The sequence below is a fragment of the Rana temporaria genome, chromosome 1 (assembly GCF_905171775.1).
Source record: "Rana temporaria chromosome 1, aRanTem1.1, whole genome shotgun sequence".
NCBI lineage: Eukaryota > Metazoa > Chordata > Amphibia > Anura > Ranidae > Rana > Rana temporaria.
The window spans coordinates 247,007,059-247,027,679 of record NC_053489.1 but is presented as its reverse complement, the minus strand read 5'-3'; the positions used below and the strand labels follow the sequence as shown (position 1 = coordinate 247,027,679).

General features: G+C 41.9%; 1 protein-coding gene across 5 annotated transcripts in view; it reads left to right on the top strand.

The window, feature by feature from the left end:
* Window positions 1-13,466, top strand: part of TOX4 (TOX high mobility group box family member 4) — a 48,651-nt gene extending 35,185 nt beyond the window's left edge. For all 5 annotated transcript variants that reach the window (XM_040352871.1, XM_040352856.1, XM_040352864.1 and 2 more), the window contains 3 exons: window positions 3,996-4,703; window positions 8,902-9,068; window positions 12,688-13,466. In XM_040352871.1, the coding sequence (XP_040208805.1) occupies window positions 3,996-4,703; window positions 8,902-9,068; window positions 12,688-12,745 (933 nt within the window). In that variant the 3' untranslated portion in view covers window positions 12,746-13,466. The remainder of the gene's footprint in view (window positions 1-3,995; window positions 4,704-8,901; window positions 9,069-12,687) is intronic.
* Window positions 13,467-20,621: the final 7,155 nt, after the last annotated feature.

The following is a 20,621-nucleotide window of genomic DNA, read 5'->3' as shown; positions in this document are numbered from 1 at the left end:
AAAGCAAGTTTAAATGTCCCAATTCACAAAAAGTTCTAATTAATGACTTCTCTACTGTAAGAATAAAGACCAATGCATGCAGTGCCTCACTAAACCGTAAAACGAAGACATTAAGTGACCGTGAAGAAGCACGCTTTTCATGTGCTTCACTATATGGCACTCAACGCACAATTAGGAGCTGCAATATTTATACTTTCCATAGTGTTGTGTTCTGCTTTTACAGGGAACGCATGTTAGAGAACCAGTAAGTGTCCAAATAAAACAATTCCAACAGGAGTTTTATAAAGCACTAAAAGAAGTTGAAAAGTATGATCGCTCATCAAAACTTACTGTTGAAGAAGCCATCCTTGTTTATCCAGAGATCGTTAGTGATGTGGCCAGAATAGTTACTGCAATGCCACCCACCCAAGTCAGTGTCGCAAGATTATTTTCAGCCCTAAAAATAATAAAGTCTGACTTAAGAGCCTCTATGAAAGAGGATCTGGCAGAGGCAATTCTCTTCCTTAGAACTCTACATTGAATTGATTTGCATTTTCTAAGCCTATAACTAAATTTCAAGATTAATATAAACCATTTCTAGGTTTTGCAGATTTTGTTTTTGGTTCATTATAGATAAGCTTTGTTTTTGTTCTAAAACAACCAAATAATGTGGTTTGTATTTTTGAACTGGTAAAGATCCTGTTCCTGATGTTTATGCCTGCTGATACTATCCAGCCACTTGATTGTTTTCATTGTGTTTGTCTTTTGCTTAAACTGTGCAATACAGTAGACTGTTGGCTTCCCAGCCAGTAGTCCTGTGGTAGGTTGCGTTTCTTTCCCTCAAGGAATGTATAAAATACATTCGCATATTAATACAGAGGAGTCGGAGTCGTGGAGTCGGAGTCGGGAGTACATAAAACTGAGGAGTCGGAACATTTATCTACCGACTCCACAGCCCTGGTTGTAACTGTTGTACAACTGCTTTTTCCATTACCTTGGAAAAGATGTTGAGGGAGGTTATCGGGCGGCGTTTTTTTTGGGTCTAGGTTTTTTTTTTTTTTTTTTAGAAGGGGGTTTTATTATGCCTTGCTTTTAAGGAGGTCGGGACCTCACCTTCTATGAATGATTGGTTTATCAGGTGCGTGATTGCAGGTGCCAAAATATCGGCACATTCTTTCAACAGTTTTGTTGGAATGAGGTCATTGGGGGATGTACTACCCCGGAGGGTTCCGATTATGTTTTTTGTGGTATCGATGGAGATTGGCTCTAATGTAAATTTTGTTAGTTGAGAAGTGTTTGTATTATTATTCTCTTTTTGATCGGTGGGGGCGGGGCAGGTGATTTTCTTTTGCTGAATTGTTTCACAGATTTTTTTCGATTTTGTTGATGAAAAAATCCGATAATTCATTGCAAAACTCTTGTGTTTAGTTTTTTGGAGCCTCTAAACAGGCTGGGTTCATGGTCTGGGCGACTAGGTTGAAGAGTTCTCGAGGACGATTTTGAGCTTTTGTGAGTAGGTTTGAGAAATGTTCTTTTTTTTGCTTTAAAGATTTCCTTGATATTTCTTAGTGATTAATTTATAATAATAATATTATAATTATAATACACATTATAATAATATAATTACGAGAATGGACAGGTACAACCATGCATTCCGGCAGTCCTGGATTTTTCTTCCAGGCAGGAGTTTAAATGGGCTTCTCTGTTGGCACACTAAAGGTGCAGGCCAGAGGTTAAGTGGGTAGCCTTAAAGACAGTGTTTTTGGTGGCCATCACCTCTGCTAGAAGGGTGGGTGAATTATAAGCACTCTCAATTAGAGAGCCTTTTTGTTAATTTTGGAGGATAGGGTTGTACTCAAAACAGACCCATGGTTTCTCTCCAAGGAATCCTCTTAGTTTCATAGAACGCAGGATATTCTGCCATTGTTTTATTCCCCCTCAAAGGTTGATGAGGGAAGTTTTAGTTTACTGGACGTTAGAAGAAGACTATTGGCTTATCTTGAGGTCAGCGGCAACTTCAGGAGGTCAGAATCCTTATTTGTTAATTTTGTGGGGGCACGTAAGGGATTTAAAGCTTCAAAATCCTCCATTGCCAGATTGATCAGAATGACGATTATGGAAGCATACAGTTTGGCTGGTAGGCAGGCACGCACCCCTAGTCAGGGCACATTCAGTTATGGCTGTGTCGGCTTCAGGGACAGACAGGGCCGGTGCCACACTATTTTCAGAGCGGCAACATGGTCCAGCTACTCCACGTTCGCAAAGCATTATCGCCAGGATATGTTTTCTGGTAAGGAGCAGGCGTTTGGACAAAGGTCCAGCAGGCAGTGGTCCTACCCTAACAGGGTACGTTTCTTGCTTATCTCAGAAGCTGTCCTGGAAGACTAAAGAAAACCAGCGTTGGACTTACCGGTAACTCTTTCTAGGAATCTTCCAGGACAGCCTGGTTTCCCACCTGGATCCTTTCATCTGGTACAGTTGGTGTGTACTGTTATGCCAGTGTGCTGTGTCTCAGTGCCTTCCGGCAGTTCTTGTGGAGACTGAAGGGGGAGGCCTGGAGGACTTCCTTTAAGGTCTAGGTTGAACATGTTTCCTGTCTGAGACATAGGGCCCCCTCCCTACAAAAGGCTGTCTTGGAAGACTCCTAGAATAAGAGTTACCGGGTATATCTGACTCTGGTTTTCTCCTTTACTGATGTGCACTGATGGGCAGTATAGACTGGTGTTACTGCTGTGGACAGCACTTATAATCAGTGCCGTGATGATCAGGACAGGTCTCCCCTGTGGGAAGATGCCGCTAATCGACTCTCCTCTCCTCACACTCTAACAGAGTGAGGTGAGGAGAGCCGATTAACGGCACTTCCCTGTTTTTAGATGTGATTGGCTGTGATTGGACACAGCTGATCACATGGGTAAAGAGCCGCGTCATTGGCTCTTTACTCAGATCCGGGTCATGCCATGTCCCAGGGACACAGCGCGGCTGCGATCGCCACGCTGGTTGACGTTGGCCCAGAACAAGAGGGGATTCCACCTGTCATCGTTTGTCTATGCGCGAGGCGGTTAAAGAACCTTTCATCACCATTTTAGGGGTTGAAGCATAGATCTTACTGGAAGTGTTTGGCTTTCAACAAGCTGCTAGTAGTCTTTAGCACTATGCAAAGCTTGGGGAAAGTAAAGCCCACTAGCGGCTCTTTTTTTTTTTTTTTTTTCCCCCTTTGTTTTTGTTTTTTTCTTAAAGCGTCGGCAAGCACTTTCTTTAACCTCCCTTTTTTCTGGAGCTAAAGAATGCTTTAAGGACCTTAACAAAGCTGCTTAAAGTTTGCTGAAAGCTGTGCTGTGTTTTTACAGAGAGAGGGGGGAAAAAATGATTATGAGCTGAAGCCTGTGTGAGCAAGGCCTTGGAGTCAGACCGGTATTGTTAAAGTGGAACTAGATGGCTGAGTGGGGTGGGCTCTCGCCTTGTGCATTATGGCACACTTGCCTCCTAGTGTGACCTCCAAAATGTTGGGGCTGGGCTTCAGTTGCCATTTTGTCCAACTCTGACTATCTCCCCCATTGCTTCCTCCATGTCCTGCTCTGCTCCTCTTCTGCCATTGGTCAGATATTGCTGATTTAATTATTTTGCATATGCACAAGTGTTGAATAATTCCCTGGCTTCTGGTTGTATTTTCGGCATGCAGTGTTTAAGCAAAAGTTATAGGATCTTGGGTAGAAGGTTTTTTGGCCAAAAGGATGTTTTTTTTTTTTTTTTACTGAAAAATGTATCAAATAAATAATTAGGCTAATTGGACATAAGGTCCTACAGCAAAATTAAAATCTATACTTTTATTTATAGCTGCTGGACCTTATTTCAAATTTGCCCCATGAGTTTCTGCCAGCACATCTGAAAATTAAATCTGAACTCTAGTATTGGCACTTAGAGCACTGAATAAAGGTTTGGCTTTTGATATACTATAAATGTCAGTCAATAAAAATTATTGAATGTTGTTTTAATAACCCAATATTTTTTGCAAACAGGTGGTTGTGGAGACTGTGGATTTGGATCCTCCTCCTGCTACACCAGCTCTCCTGCCCGAATCGCCTGTTCATTCTCCCTCGGTAGCAACTGTAGCCAGTGTACCCCATAGTGTGTCTTCACCTCCTGTTCAAACATCTATTCAAGCACCAACACCCCCACCTGCACCTACTCCTCCACCGCCACAAGCAATTGCTCCCCAACCAAGCATTGCCAAAATAATCATCTCCAAACAGATGCTCCAAGCGGGACAGATCCCCACATCTATCGCTATGTCTCAGGGCATGGTGACAGTAATTCCAGCTACTATGGTGACTTCTCGTGGAATACCACTCCACCAACTGCAACCCAGCCCTCAGACGCGAGTCACAAGATCAGTACTACAGGCAGCGATGCAGATGCCTCCACGTCTACAACCGCCACCACTACAACAGATGCAGCAACCACCACGGCTACAACAGATGGCACCTTCTCAGCAACCATCGATCACTATTCTGCAGCCACCTCCACCTCTACAGCCAATGCAGAAAGTGAGGCTTAGTGTACAGCCTCCCCCATTGCAGATCAAGATTATACCCCCTCCTCTGCAGCCCCAACCACAGACTGTACAAGTCCAAGCACAAACCATCCCAATCATCAGTGTACCCTGTTCACCAGAAGTTCCTGCCTCACCCGAGCATTTGGAAGTATTGACAGAAGTTGTACAAGAGGTTAGTGTTACATTTTTGTGTGTGTGTCTTATAATTGCAGTCACCTAGAGCAGTCTCCTCCCACATGGCACACAAGATTTGATTGTTTGAGAAATAATGTTCTAGTGCTGTGGTTAGCCAGAGGTTAGCCAGAGGCAGACACTAAAACCCCTTTCACACTGAAGCGTTTTAGCATTAATAGCGCAATTGAAATGCTCATAAAACGCTCTCCATGCATCTCAATGGACCCTTTCACACTGAGTCCTGCAAGCAGCATCTTTGGAGCGGCTTTTGGGCGCTGAAAAAAAAAAAAAAGCTCCAAAAACGCCCCTCTCCATTGAAATGAATTGAAAGCGCTGTAAAAACGCCTTGCCCTTTCACACTGAGGCACTGCAAAAACGCCCTAAAACGTTAGGGTCTTAGCAGTGTTTTACCAGCGTTTTTTGGGCGCTGGCAGTGTGAAAGGGCTCTGAAAGCACTCTGGGTTTCACATTGGAAGGCAGATGAGGCTTCTTTCAGGCGTTTTACAGGCTTTTTTTTTTTTTTTTAACGCCAAAGCGCCTGAAAAACGCTCGAAAAACACCACAGTGTGAAAGGGGCCCAATTAATCAAGTGCCTGCACATGTGCCGCCTATGTATATTGGTCTCTGGAGGAACTGACACCTGTAGTCTGGACTCGGTAGTACTGTACTCGGTACTGACACTGTAGTTCTAGGGTCTATATTTTCTTCGGAGTCTTCTGCTCCGTTGGGTGAGGCCATGTCCCGTACTCTGTCATCAAGGGCATCTACTGCAGTCTGTGGCCAGATTCACCCAATTACTCATTGAAGCTTCCCGCATATGCTCTATGCGTTACCTAGAATTATTCAAAGGCCTTAGAACAGACTGGGACATGGAGCGCTGTGACCATCCCACTCTCAGATTGAGTTCCAACTTGTTTTTGAGACCTGCAGTCTCCTGCTTCGCCTTAGAATTACAAGGAGTTGCTTAGACTGTACTTTGAGGATCGCTGTCTCCAGCTTTGAGTCTTTCAATGCTCCTACAGCTGCAAAGGTCTTTCCAATACTTCTGCTATTCAAGGTATTTCTCTGTGGGCTGGGAGCACTCTAAAGGATCCTGGGCCCCACCTGAGGATTTTTTTTGGTGTGCTATATACACCGCCGATCTGATGGTGACCCATCTTAACAGGAAACTCCTGGACAGGTAGAGGGCAGTAGTGTATTTAGGTTTTGTGCTGCCCTAGGCCTGACACTAAACTTGTGCACCCCCTAATTTAAATATGACACACCCCTTTCCTGTCAAGGCCACACCCCTTTCTGTTTAAGACCTGCCCTGAAATTTTCGAGTGGGGGCACTAGTTCTGAGGGCCTTGGGGGGGGGGGGGGGGGGGTTATTTTAATAATTTCCTCTCACTTCCTGTTTGGCTACGGGGCAGGAAGTGAAATCTCTGCAATGGGACAGGGGTGGTAAAAAATAAACTGACAGGGGCTATAACCCTCCCTTTACTCTATCCAAAATGGGGGGGGGGGTGAGTGTTGCTTATAGTTCTACTTCAAGCACAAATTTCTGATCATTTTATGGAGAGGACTAAGAACATATAGCCATACCAATGGTGCAGCAGAAAACAGCACAGTGAGGAAGGGTTGTGGTCGAGGATGATAGGACAGTTGCGAAATGCTGGCCGCACACCAGAAACAGTGTGGCTGCTTTAGGGCTCTTTCACACAGACGGCCCGTTCAGGTCTGCCTAACAAGTTTTTTTGCGGACCTGAACGGACGCTCTGTGCTCCTCTATGGAGCCGCGGATGTTAGCGCTGACATGCCCGCTGACATCCGACCCGCCAAAGTGTGACGGAGGAAAAATCTACTTTTCCATCCGTCTATCAGATCGGGTGAACACGGACAGACGGTCCGTGTTCATCCGATCCCCCCCATAGGGGAGAGCGGAGAAAAGACAGGAGGGCGGTCCCTGCACAGTGTGCGGGGACCGCCCTGACATCCGCCGGCTCAGCGGGGATCAACGGAGCGATCCCCGCTGAGCAAGCGGAGGTTCACTGGGCGGATCATTAATGATCCGCCCCGTGTGAAAGGGGCCTTATAGGGGCATTAGACTAATTTGCCTCTTAGCCCAGTCCGCCCCATAAGACTGGCGCTACACTCCGACTGGGACTCTTTCGGTGCTGCCCCCCTGCAAAGTGCTGTCCTAGGACTGGGCCTTGTTGGCCTAGGCCAGGATACAGCCTTGGTAAAGGGTATGCTTCCCTTAAGGATTCTACTGATTGGGGGGGGGGGGTGTGAGTGGAATCTTAAAATGCATCTAAAGGCAATTTTTTTTTATTTATTTTTTAAATATGCATAAAGGTCTATCTGGGCCCTCCAAACCCTAAGACCCCTGTCATCCAGTCTTGTCTACTCCTGACCTGTTAGAGGGCTTTGGATCAGTTGCTGCTGTTCCCTTTTGTAAAAAGGACCTGACCATACAGGATCCATCAGAAGCTCCCTTTTTCCTTCTCAAGAGACTGATCCTCTCGCCCTTTCCTAATTCATTTTCCTGTCCTCTCCACAGTAGACCATTCAGATGACCCCCTCTGAAAAGGGTCAGTTTTCTGAACCCTTCAGAGGTGCCTGTTTTTCTGTAAGCTTTGCTTGGATTGGGCTCCTCCTATTTCTGCTGAGAATGTGAGGCTGTCAGAGCAGCTCTGAGCTGTAATGGGGAGGCAGAGAATGAATGAAGCAGGTCACACAGGAGGGAGATCAGGAGAACTGACACTGCCATGTTTACGTATGAAGAGCAATGAGGAAAGAATTACATTTGGCTGTGTTCCTTACATAGCCGCAAGGCACGGGTAAAAATGGCACAGTGTTCCATCACCACTATATCAATCTTTGCTGCAGCTACACCTGTCAGAGTGGAATGGAGTTTCTCCACACTTTGTAGAATACTGAACTCCCAATATAGTTTTACTTTCACTTTTAAGTTTAGTGCCAGGTACAGGGCAGGTTTACAGCACAGCCAGATACAGTTTGGATTCAGAAGGCAGAATAGATCAGGATTCACACAGGTGCAGAAAACCTAAAATCCATCCATCTGCACTCTGCCCTGTGGTTAGCTTTGATGTCTACAGTGATGACAGGGTGGGAATCAATGATCCGGGCTGCAGTGTAGTGTTGTGTTCTTGCTCTGCCCTCCTGTAGAGAAGCTCTTCCTGTGTCAGTCCTGGCTGGACTAAGAGGAACTCGAGTCCCTTCAAGGAGAGAGCATCCTTCTCCCTTCTGTAAAGGGACGTGGGTGCCACTGTTCAGAGGAGGCAGCCAATGGGTGTGGACACATCCTTAGCCCTGTTTTTAGGCAGGCTGTAGCAGCAACAGAAGTAGCAGCATAGAGTGGTTTGAAAGCCTAACTATTCTTCATATGGCCTGTAAATTTACTTCTGTGCAGCAACCCTGCCCATTCATGGATCGAAATTCGTCTGGTCCCTGCTGAACCAGCAGAATTTCAATCCATGTGTGGCCTACTTCTTGGGCATGAATTTCATTCTCATCTGTCAGGAATAGTCTCACTTTCCTTTTTTCTTTTAGGGCTTGTAAGGTGCTGAGGAAAAACTCTTCCAATGCAGTCTCCTCTTTATCTGTTGTCTCATTCCATTTCAGCCTTGCCTCCTGAACTTGTGGACACTGATGTATTTTTCATACATATTTTGGCCATTGGTTCCTAGTTTCTTAGTCTGTCAGTGACTGTTGTATTCCGCTCAATTGTATCTGTTTTGGATTTTTTTTTTTTTTTGACTCCCTGTGTGTCTCAATGGACAAAAAGTATTACAATTTTTGTACTTGCCATAAAATCTTTTTCTTGGTGTCCACTGAGGGACCGTAGTCCAGCTCCCAGACTGGCTATACGGTGACCCGATTTGATTTTTTTTTATTCTGTTTGCTAGTGTCCCAACCTCTCTGTTTGCAGGAAGGTTTCTAAACTTCTGTGCCCTTAATGGACTCCAAAAAAATAATGTATTTTAGTGCAAAAAAACTGTGCTAAAAAAATAATGTATTTTAGTGCTAAAAAACAAAAATAACATACATTTTAATAATACATGGTTGAATAAGTAATGGTGTTAAAGGACTGTATTCTGAGTGAAGTTTTTAGTAATATTGCTTTAAGACTAATACTGAGAGCTTTGTATTTTGTACATTGTTTCACCTAAAACAATAACTTCACTTTGTAGGAGTCTTCCCCGCCCCATATGGATGTGCAGCTAGTAAGTGGTTCTCCACCTCGCAGTCCATCTCCTCCGCCTCGGTGTGTACGTTCGGGATGTGAGAATCTCCCTGTGGAAAGCAAAGATTGGGACAATGAGTACTGTAGTAATGAATGTGTGGCCAAACACTGCAGGTAAGTGACAGATTCCTTTTGGCTTAAAGGATAGGTTCGCCTTTAAATAATAAATGCACTCTTTCTTACCTGCAAAAAAAAATGTGCATTGATGATGGTGTTTTTTTTTTTTTTTTTTTTTTCTCTAAATCTGTAGAGTATTGCACCTGTGATCGGCAGATCATGGGTGCAATGTCCAGCTTCTGTTGACTCCAGAATAGCAGCTCATTGAAAAATACCAGCTGTCAGCCATAATGGATGATGGTGCTTATAGGCCTTCATTAACAGGCAACTATTAATGATGCAGCCATGTTTTCAAATAAGGACCGCAGGTGTGTGTGGTGCTCTCACAGGGGGCAGTAGGGGGAGATCTGCAGATACTGGAACATGTTCACTCTAAAAACGGGTGAAACATGTAACATGTTTCAAAAGTGAATTTTAATTTGTCTTTAAGGTTCAAGAAAACTGATACACAAAAATGTATAGGTTGCCATTGCCTAAGCTCCTTTAAAATGCTAGTTGCCTTTACTGACCCTACATCCTATTTGACCCTAAAAACTATTCAACAATTAGTCAGAACTCAAGATCTGCATGCTTGTTCTGTCATCGACTCCAACCTTTACAGGCATTGAATCAGTTTAAATGGCAACAGCATTTTTTAGAAGGTGAGATTGCCAATCATAAATGTATGCCTTCCTAAATTATCTGATCGGAGCTCTGCACATTAAAGCAGTTGTAAACCTTTCTGTGGTATTTGTACCTATAGGTAAGCCTAGAATAAAATTCATTTGTAGGTAAGTGTCACAGCATGTGCTAGTATGCGATGCATACTAGAACATTTTGCTTTTACTTTGTAGGGGAATAGGAAGGAAGTAAAACCCATCAGGGTTTACTTCCTCTTTTTAAGGAAAAGCCTACATAAATTAGCTACTGTGGACCTGGTGGGTATAAATCCAGACAAACTAGGGTCCATGTGACCTCCTTCAGTCTGTTTGGCAGAACAGCAAGTATTTTTATGTCCGTATTAACCACTTCAGCCCCCTGAAGAATTTACCCCCTTCCTAACCAGAGCACTTTTTGCGATACGGCACTGCGTAGTTTTAAATGATAATTGCGTAATTGCGTCGTGTGACGTTTCACCCAAACAAAATTGGCGTAGTTTCCCCCCCCCCCCCCCCCACAAATACAGCTTTCTTTCGGTGTCATTTGATCTCCTCTGCGCTTTTCTATTTTTTGCACTATAAACAAAAAAAAGAGCAACCATTTTGAAAAAAAAGCAATATATTTTACTTTTTGCTATAATAAATATCCCCCCCCCCCCCAATTATATATGTATAATTTCTCAGTTTATGCCGATCTGTATTCTTCTACATATTTTTGTTAAAAAAAAAAATTGCAATAAGTGCATATTGATTGGTTTGCACAAAAGTTATAGCCTACAAAATAGGGGATAGATTTGTATTTTTTTTTTTTTTTGTGACCATTGTCATTTTTGCAGCGATCAGTGCTATAAAAATGCACTGATTACTGTGTAATCCTAGGGAGTGATTCTAACTGTGGGGGAGATGGTCTCATGACAGAGATCACTGCTCCCGATGACAGGGAGCAGTAGATCCCACTAAGCCGCGATTTAAAGGGGACGTGCCTATTTGCGCAGCAATGGCATTGTGCCAACGTACATCTTTTGTGTGCTGGTCGGCAAGTGGTTAAGCAGTATTAGGAGTTATGGTGAGCACAGTGGGGTTCCCCCACCTTCTCTTTTAACAATACTATAAAAGTAGCCTATTTTATAGACCAAGGGAGTTTATTCAGTTTAAACGATTCATTGAAGTGGTTGTATTATCATTTTTGGAACTTTTACCTACAGCTAAGCCTATAATAAGGCTTACCTGTAGGTAAAATAAAAATCTCCTAAACCTTTACGGTTTAGGAGATATTCCCCTTTGCTATGCACCGCATACTAGTGCTTTATATATATATTTATATATATATATATATATATATATATATATATATATATATATATATATATATATATATATATATAATATTTCTTTTTTTTTATGGGACTATACAACCGCTTTTAAGTCTACAAATAGTTCAGGTAGCAGTACTCCACCCCCCCCACACACACACTTTATTATTGGATAATTGTGCCACCCATGTAGCAAATTCTTCCAAATCCCTACTCAAAAAAACTCTATTACTGTAGTATAGAAACTTTTTTATATTCTGTCTTCAAAAAGGTTGTTTTTTTTACATCAGTTGAGCATCCTTACATAATTTCTAATTACCCAGAGTGGGGTCCTCTAGGTATCGAGCTTCAGACTTTTGCACATCTTCAGCTACGAAGTCTTCCCACTCTCCTGCTTTCCACTTGCAGTCATTTTTAATGCCTTAATTAACACTCCCCCCACAAATGTTTTTTTTTTAAGTCGCACATATATGAATGATTATCATTGGAAATCACGAACGACTTGTTATGGGACTTTGCAGTCCCAAGTCGCACAAGTGTAAACGGGGCCTAGAGTTTTATCCACTTTCCTTGTTGACCATGGTTGCGAGTTGTTGTGTGAGGTGTTTGTTTTTTGTTTTTTTATTCATGTAGAGGCATTCTCACTGTTGCCCTTTTTTCTTGGTCTTGGGCATTAAGTTGATGCACCGTGTAAAACAAAGAAAACCGATCAAGACGAGGGAATCTCATCCCCACACACTAATCAGGTGCTAGCCATATGCTGTGTATCATAAATCAATGATTCCGGACAGCTTCACTTCCAAAATCCTCTTTATAATACACCATAATAACTAGGCACTAACATTTGCACGAAACGTGCCTACCTCTTTGTCCCCTGCACCATCTGTTTAACCACCTGTCACAGTTTCAGTAAAAATCCTTTTTTTTTTTTGAAGTGCAGCCGTCCAGAATCATTGCTTTTTGATGCACAGTGTCCTGACTCTGGTAGTGTTGACTGACTTCCTATCAGGCAGGGGTTCAGCCTCACCTAGTCTTTTAGGCGTTGGTCCTTTTTAGGTGGATTTGGGCTGTAGACAGTGGCAAGTCCTGTGTTTTTTTTTTTTTTTTTTTTAGTAGTGTTTGTTGCTCTTTGCCCCAACTCCTTTTGTATGTTCGGACAGTGGATGACTTCCAGTATCCCTCATGTGATATGAGAGAGGAAAAAAACTTGTCCTAGTCAAAAAAATCCCATTCTTGAGGGACACGGGTCCCACCCCTCTGTTTATGTGCACACACGTGGTACTGCTTTCTATAAACCATGGCATGCTGGGAAGAAAGAGGGTATTCTGTGCTTGCCTACAGATTATGTTTTCCAGTGTCCAGTCATAATCCTGTAGGCAGTAGTTTCCTCAATTCTGTTTCCTCTATGGACTAGAAAGAAATTATGATTTTAGGCGGGGGGAAACAAAAACAGAATCATTCCCTTCCATGAAAGAAAAGGATTTTACTGTGAGTACAAAAATCCTGCTTTGGGGAAGGGCACACACACATATGAAGGCACGCACTCACGTAAATTGTAAAAAAAAATGTAAATGTAACCTTAAAATGTAACTCTTGTATGTAATTTTTCAGAATGTCATGTACAACTTGTGCTATGTATTGACTCTTTGGCATTTCTTTTAACAGAGACACCTTCTTGGCTTTTGTCGCTGCACGTCAAGGGACAATTGCACCTGTAAAATAACCCATGATCCCTTACATTTCGGTATTTGTTGGATCACACAACTCCCATGGATCAAGTGAATTTCCAAGAGACACGTTTTTACTGACTATATGTACATATTATGATATGTGAGGAAGACTGAAGACTATAATGGATGGAAAAAATGTACCTACTTTCATGCGTCTGGGCTAATGACCTGATCTGAATTGGTGGATGAGACCAGCCTTTGTCTTTGCAGGAAACCCATTTTTATTTCCTGCTTCTAAGAAACTTATTTCCTCTAAATTAATGGGAATTTGTCTGGAGGCCGTATAGGCATATTTCTTGTCTGTTCTATTATTGTAAGGATCAAGGGCAAAGGATATTCCCTACAACACCAAGTACAGCCTTGTCTGTTATTCCGCCAACCATTGGCTTTTTCACAATCTCTGGAATTTTTTTCAAGAATGCAGTCATAAAAGGACTAAACATCTGAAAAAGTATGATGAAGAAAAAATACATAAATAAATCGATATGTATTTTGAAGAATATTTACAAAGGTCTCGTCAGTGAATTATTAAGCGGTTTGAAATGGTGTATTAGTTTGGATCCAACTTTGAGTCCCTTAGGTGTTCTTCATGATGGCTTTTAAGCATTGATTCCAATTGTTTGATGGCAGAGTTTATCATGTTAAATGATGCATACCTTTTGATTTATGTAACAAAAGATAATAAAGCACGCCAAGATTGTGAAAACACCTGAATTAGGTAGGGTAGATCCTAACATATCCTGTCTTTGCTTCTTGGGCCCCGTAGTACAAGCACGGGTTAGCTGTGTGCAAGGACCCAGCCTTATTGCGGTATTAATCCCAAAACCAAAAATATGTTGCAGCTATTAATCAGGATGTGGTGTGTGTGTTTTGTGTGTTTTTTATACCTGTTTTTCACCTGGTTATCTGGCCCGTAACTCGCTTCCTGTATTCGTGAGACACAACTTTGGAGGAAGGTGCATAGGAAGCACAGCAGACGGAAGCATTGTCAGTCTGGGGGGAGGGGAGTGTTAAATGTTTTAGCAGATTTAGAACCACTAACAAACTGAAGCCAAACTCAAGCTCACACTTTATAATCAGTTACATTTTTTTTTTTTTTTTCATTTTGGGATAAAAGTTTTTGCCTAACTAAAAAAAAAAAAAACTGATCATTTTAATCGCCTCTTCCAGTGTTAAGTGGTTTGTCTCATCCGTGTAAACTGATATATTCTGCTGGAGTGTTTGTGCTGTGAAAAATGGCCTTGCTGGATGGATCATCAAATGAAAGTAGCAAAAAAGGCAAAAGGAAATTAATAGTCATTATATGTAATTGGTAAGTTGCAATATAAAACATTTTTTCTTTTTGGGTTTAATACTGCTTTGAAGCAGAGGCACGGAATACAATGTATAGCACATAAATACTTGCCTCATCTAGCCCCAAAGATCTTGTGATCCTGCACATAATTATGCTTGCCCCATCCCACTCCAGAAATCTTGTGATTATTATTTTTTTTATTTCTTTAAGCAAAACATGCAACAAGTAAATAAAGAGGCTTCTATTGCTGTTCTCTCCTGAAAATATGAATTGCCTGTTTTGTCATGCAGATCCAATGGCTTTAATACTTTGAGGCACTGACCTGGAATAAGTCTGCAGGTCAGGAGTTCTATCTCCATTGTCGCTTTCTAACCTAACCTGTATGTTTTGTTCTAGGTCAGTGATTTGTAAGTATTGGAGCTGGAGACAGCCAAGCAACAAGTATGATCAGAAATACCATTCCCTGGTTTGCGTTCAAAAAGTTTTCCTGGCGTAGTTATTTTTATTAGACAGGGCAACGAATATAGCCAGTTTGGCATACCCATTGAACCCAATATTTGGGAATTGTTACTTTTTTTTATGTTTCTAATGAGGGGAGACAGACAAGCAGTTGCTTAAATATCATTGCTAGTGTCTGAGTTTGTCTCGTCGCATAACAGATTAAGACCCCATATACACTATTCAACTTTTGTTGTCAGATTTACCAAAACCATGTAGTGCATGGGCCTGCCTGATTGCATACAAATTGAAACTCTTGAGATTTGACCTCATATTATAGGGTTTTGGTAAATTTGATGGAAAAAAAATCTACAGAAAATTGGATAGTGTGTATCCAGCTTTAGAACCTGCTCTTCAGTGAAATATGTATTATCCATGAAGGTTTGAGGGGATATCTCTTGTCGCTTTTTTTTTTTCCGCCGCACTCAAAATTTTACATCATATTTGAATATAGGATATTGAAAACAAGTTCTGGAATATTTAAACAACAATAAATTATTTAAGAATCCTCAAATGTTTGGGAATTGACTGTTCTCTACTTCATAGCAATGCTGTGGATTCACAAAAGAGGCCTCATTAGGATCCTTTGTGTTCATTAAATGATGTCATTACATCTTGTGCATTAAGACAAAGACAGTGCATGTTAGTTTTTACATTGCATGGCACAAAAATAGGGATCTGGCACTCCAAATGGTATATGTCCCTTTTTGAAATGGGCACATGCTAATTGCAGATAATACATCTATTGGTCCAAGAAATTAGAGTTAAAAGAAGGCAGCCATCCTCTGAGTGTGTCCGGGAACTGTAAAACATAGGAAAAGCAGGGAGGGGGAGGCGCCAACTAAGTGGCATTAGATCAGCTTGATTCTGCAGGCTCCACAAACGGTCCTAGAGGCAGGAGGTACCCCATCCGGTTTACAGCTTACCCAGCCTCTTGGGCCATTTGGGCATGAATTTTTCTTGCTTCCTGTAAGTTTTTTTTTTTTTTTTTTTTTTTTTTTTAACCCTGTGCAATAAATTTTGATCTAATAATACAACACTTGGCGCTTCCCCCACAATGCTTTTTACAGTGCATGGTTTTATTCCTTAACCACCTCCATGATGAAGGAAAAACAAATCTTAGGCATGATTCACACTAGTGCTATTTCAGATGCAACTTCTGACACACAGAATCACATAATGACAATGAAATTCACATTATTTGCTATTGTTCCTAGTTACAACAATACAGCACGTTTTTGGAAGAGGTGCAGTTGCTGCATGATTTTTGCCCCATAGATGTCAATGGAATCGCACAAAAAAATGCATGTAAAAGACGTGTATGTGTTTTTTTTTTTTTTTGCAGGGTTTGTATAGGTTAAGGAGCTGGCACCTTCTCATGTCTTGACAGCCAACAACTCATCACTGGTGGTGGGGGGTTGTGTACACTGCCAGGGGGATGCAGGTACCTATCAAGACAAAAAAAAGTGCAATTTCCTAAAGAGAGTGGGGGGCAATGTGGGTCAGTTGGTCTGGAGAGGAGGCCTTAAAGCGGAGCCTCTCCTTTTGGGGTGAAGCTCTGCTTTTAAAGAGGCTGTGCAGTTTTTCCTTGTGGGGCACTGGCAGCATTGTCAGTGGTCAAGTCTAATGGGGTAGCCTGGTGTTGGCACAGTGCCCTTATTAGGATCACTATTCCCAGCAAGGGTCCCTTTACACTGGTCGGCAGGTAATGCCTTCTTGATGGCAAAGAGAAAGTTATGTTGGTGGTGAGAGGCCCCAAATACCTTTTGCAGGTAGAGAGGTACCTGGACGCAGTTCCTGCACAATATATCCTCTAAGGACTCGGTAAGGTAGACTTGCTCGAAACACTGGCAAATCTCTTTATTCGCCTTTGCATGAGGGTTCTGGGAGAGATGCTCATGACCTTTTTGCGCAATTTCATTCCAGACTCCTCCAACAGAATGTTTTAAAGCATGGGACAGAAGTACACAGTCACTGGATTCCCTGATGTCATTGGACCTCAGCACAAAACTGACTCTGGACTACTGGATGTCCTCACAAAAGCTGTAACTGGAAAACTTGTTTCTCCCTGTATCCTGGAGGGTCTTTACAATGGATGCCAACCTGGTGGACTGGGGTGAAAGTCTGTTAAATCTCTCAATGCAGGGAACTTGGTCACCACTGAAGACGTTGCTGCCCATCCACATCCTGGAATTGAGGGCAATTCACCTTACCCTGCAACATTGGTCAGTGCAGCTGAAGGGCCTCCCTGTAAAGCCCTGTACACACTATCGGTTTGTCCGATGAAAACAGACCAATGGACTGTTCATCAGTCAAACCGATCGTGTGTGGGCCCCATCGGTTTGTTTTCCATTGGTTAAAAAAAATATAACCTGTTTTTAAATTTTTCCTAATGGATAAAAAAAACGATAGAAAAAAACGATCGTCTGTGTGGAAGTCCATTGGTCAAAAAAAATCGACGCATGCTCGGGAAGCATTGAACTTCATTTTTCTCAGCACGTCGTAGTGTTTTACGTCACCGCGTTTGGACACGGTTGGATTTTTGATCGATGGTGTGTAGGCAAGACTGATGAAAGTCAGCTTCATCGGATATCTGACAAAAATAAAAACCATCGGATTAGAATCCATCAGATATCCGATTGTGTGTACAAGGCTTAAGAGTTCAGTTGGACAACACCATGGTGGTGACTGCGTACAATATTAATGGAGGCACCAGAAGCTGGGCTGCCTAAGAGGAAGTCGACCTAATACTATCTTGGATGTAACTTCATAGTCTAACACTGTTTGCCATCCCTTCCAGGCATGGAAAATTGGCAGACAGATTTTCTCCGCTGCCAACAATGGGGGAGTGGGCTCTGATAATGGTGGGGAACACCAGATGTGAGTATTTTGGCATTCCCGGTTCAATGTGCAACTTGACAGGGTTGTCTCCAAGAGCAGGAACCCTCACCCTTTCACAATGGATGCTCTGGTGACACAATGGAGCAAAGTTCTCCCTAATCTTTGCCTTTTGTGCTGCGTTTTGCTTCACGCGATTTGATTGGAAGAAATTGGTGATTTTTTGATCAGCCTGTCCCATGAGAACTTGGTACTAAAACATTGCGAACATGTTGGTGGAAACCCCTTGAACCCTTCCAACCCAAATTACCGTTACATGGTCTGATCTTCAGTTTGCTGGCTGTTGAGTCCAGAGTCTTGAAAAACTGTGTGTCTCGGATTCAGTCATTCCTAAGCTGCTAAAAGCTAGGAAGGAGATTTTAAGGAAAATGTATCACATAACCTGGAAATCTTATTTTGTTTTGTGAAATTGGGGGATTTCATCCTCGCAAGTATGTTGTGGATTGCATCCTGGCTTTTCTCCAATGTCGAGCTGATCTGGGACTGGCCTTGCATTCGATCAAATGGCAGATTTCAGCATTTCCCAGAGACCGATTATTTCACCTTCCTTGTTGCATGCCTTTTGTGCAAGGCCTCCCATCTATTGTTCCAAGGTTAAAACTGGTAACTTCATATTGCAGTTTTCTGTATTGCAGAAATATCTGTTTTGAACCCATCTGTGATATTCCTTTAGTCCTTCTGATGCTGAAGCTGTTCGAGCTGAAGTAATAGAAAGTTATTTTTTATGATTTCTAAGTTGGCTGCTTTTTCCTATAAGGAACTGTTCTTGGAGCCCTAACCTAAGTGTTATCTATAACCTCAGCTGTCCTTTTTGCGTAAGGTGGTTTCTTCATCCCATCTCAACAAGGACACTGTCTTGCTGCCCTGTCCTACATTTCAGGCACTGGAGGCTAAGGCTTGTCATACCTTGGTTGTGGCTATAAATACAAAAAAAAAAATATATGAAAATGAAGGAAGCATGGGGGAGCTCATATCCAGCCCCAAATGATTCAAAATTGTTTAAAAGTGATATGGTCCAGAAATATTTAGACAGAATAAAGGTGGATAAAGCACCTGAACCAGATGGCATATACCCACGGATCCTATAATAATTGAGCTCTGTCATTTCGAGGCCATTGTTTCTAATATTTAGGGACTCGTTAATGACTGGAATGGTAACACTGGATTGGCCCAGGGCCAATATGGTGCCTATATTTAAAAAGGGTTTAAAGTCTTTACAAAGTAACTATAGACCCATTATTTTAAGTTCTGTAGTCGGGGAAGATACTGGAGCGTTTAAAATATTTTTTCCCCCTCGCAAGAACTCGTCTATGTGGTCTTTTATTAAACAGACAGCATGGATTCATGAAAGACAGAAGTTGTCAAACAAACCTGATTTATTTTTAAGAGGAGGTAAGTAAAACCTTGGACAGAGGGGTGGCTGGGGACGTGGTATGCTTGAATTTTGCAGAAACATTTGACACCGTTCCCAACACATGGCTCATGTGTAAGTAAGATAAAGTCTACAGGCTTCAAAAGATCAATTTGTAAATGCATAGAAAACTGGCTAAAAGACAGAATTCAAAGAGTCGTGGTTAATGATTCTTACTCTGAATGGTCTAAGGTTATCAGCAGTGTACCCCATGGTTCAGTGTTGGGACCCTTACTTTTTAATATCTTTTATAATATAGGGTCTGGGATTAAAAATATAATTTATGTCTTTGCAGATGACACCAAGCTATGCAGTGGAATAACGTCCTTACAGGATGTCTCCAATTTACAAGCCAACCTCAATGCTCTGTCTAATTGGGCAACTAAGTGGAAATGAGGTTTAATGATGATAAATGTAAAGTTATGCACTTGGGGGTGAAGAATATACATGCATCATACATACTAGGGGGAGTCAATGGTGGAGAAGGATCTGGGGGTTTTGGTAGACCACAAGCTCAATAATGGCATGCAATACCAAGCTGCAGTTTTTAAAGCGAGAAAAGTACTTTCTTGTATTGAGAGGTATGGACTCCAGGAAGAGGTAGAGCTATCATTTTGCCCCTGTATTCGAATAATCAGTTTTTTTGGGCACCAGTTTTCAAAAAGGATATAGGGAACTGGACAAAGTGTAGAGAAGGGCAACCAAACTGATAAGAGGCATGGAAGAGCTCAGCTATGAGGAAAGATTAGAGGAACTGAATTTATTCACTCTTGAGAAGAGATTAACCCCCTGAGCGGTATTCCGAGTCTGGCTCTGGGTGGAATTTCAGGACCAAAAGCGGTAACCCAGAGCCAGACTTAGGATCGCTCGCAGTGTACACAGGCATGGAATTACTTACCTTGTCCCTGGATCCTGCGATGCCTCCCCGCTGTGTAATCAAGGTGTGTCCTCGCTCGATTTACACAGTGCCCGTGTGCCACCGAGCTCCCCTGCGACGTTACGATGCACAGGGGCGGAGATCGGCACCAAATAAAAAAAAAAGTAAATAAACACAATACATACAGTATATTGTAATCTTACAGTACTGTATGAAAAAAAAAAAAATACATACCCCTTTGTCCCTAGTGGTCTGTCCAGTGTCCTGCATGCACTTTTATATAATAAAAAACTGTTCTTTCTGCCTGGAAACTGGAGATTGTCCATAGCAACCAAAAAGTGTCCCTTTATGTCAAAAGTGGTTTTAGACCAGCTAAAAAACAGCGATAATAAATTAGAATCACTTGCAGAATTGAGTGATTTGTGGGGAAATTCGTCATCAGAAAATTAAAAGTATTAATTTTTATTATATTATTTGTTATATTATGATTTTGTGTTTCAAATTTTATTATACCCAGGATGTCTACTAGACTCTTGTTTGTACAGATTTAAGTGAGTTATTCCTAAGAATTGCAGGCCTACAATGTAAAACGCCAATTATTCCTTGCAAATAATGGTACCTAAAATCTGAAATAATCATACCGCCAGGGAGGTTAAGGGGGATATGAGCAACATGCACAAATACATAAGTGGTCCATATAGTGAACTTGGTGTTGAGTTACTCACTTTAAGGTCATCACAGAGGATAAGGGGGGCACTCTACATCTACAGGGGAAAAAAAAAATAATCTCCAAATATGGAAAGGTTTCTTCACAATAAGAGCTGTGAACATGTGGAATAGACTCCCTCCAGAGGTGGTTCTGGCCATCGCAGTAGATTGTTTTAAAGATGG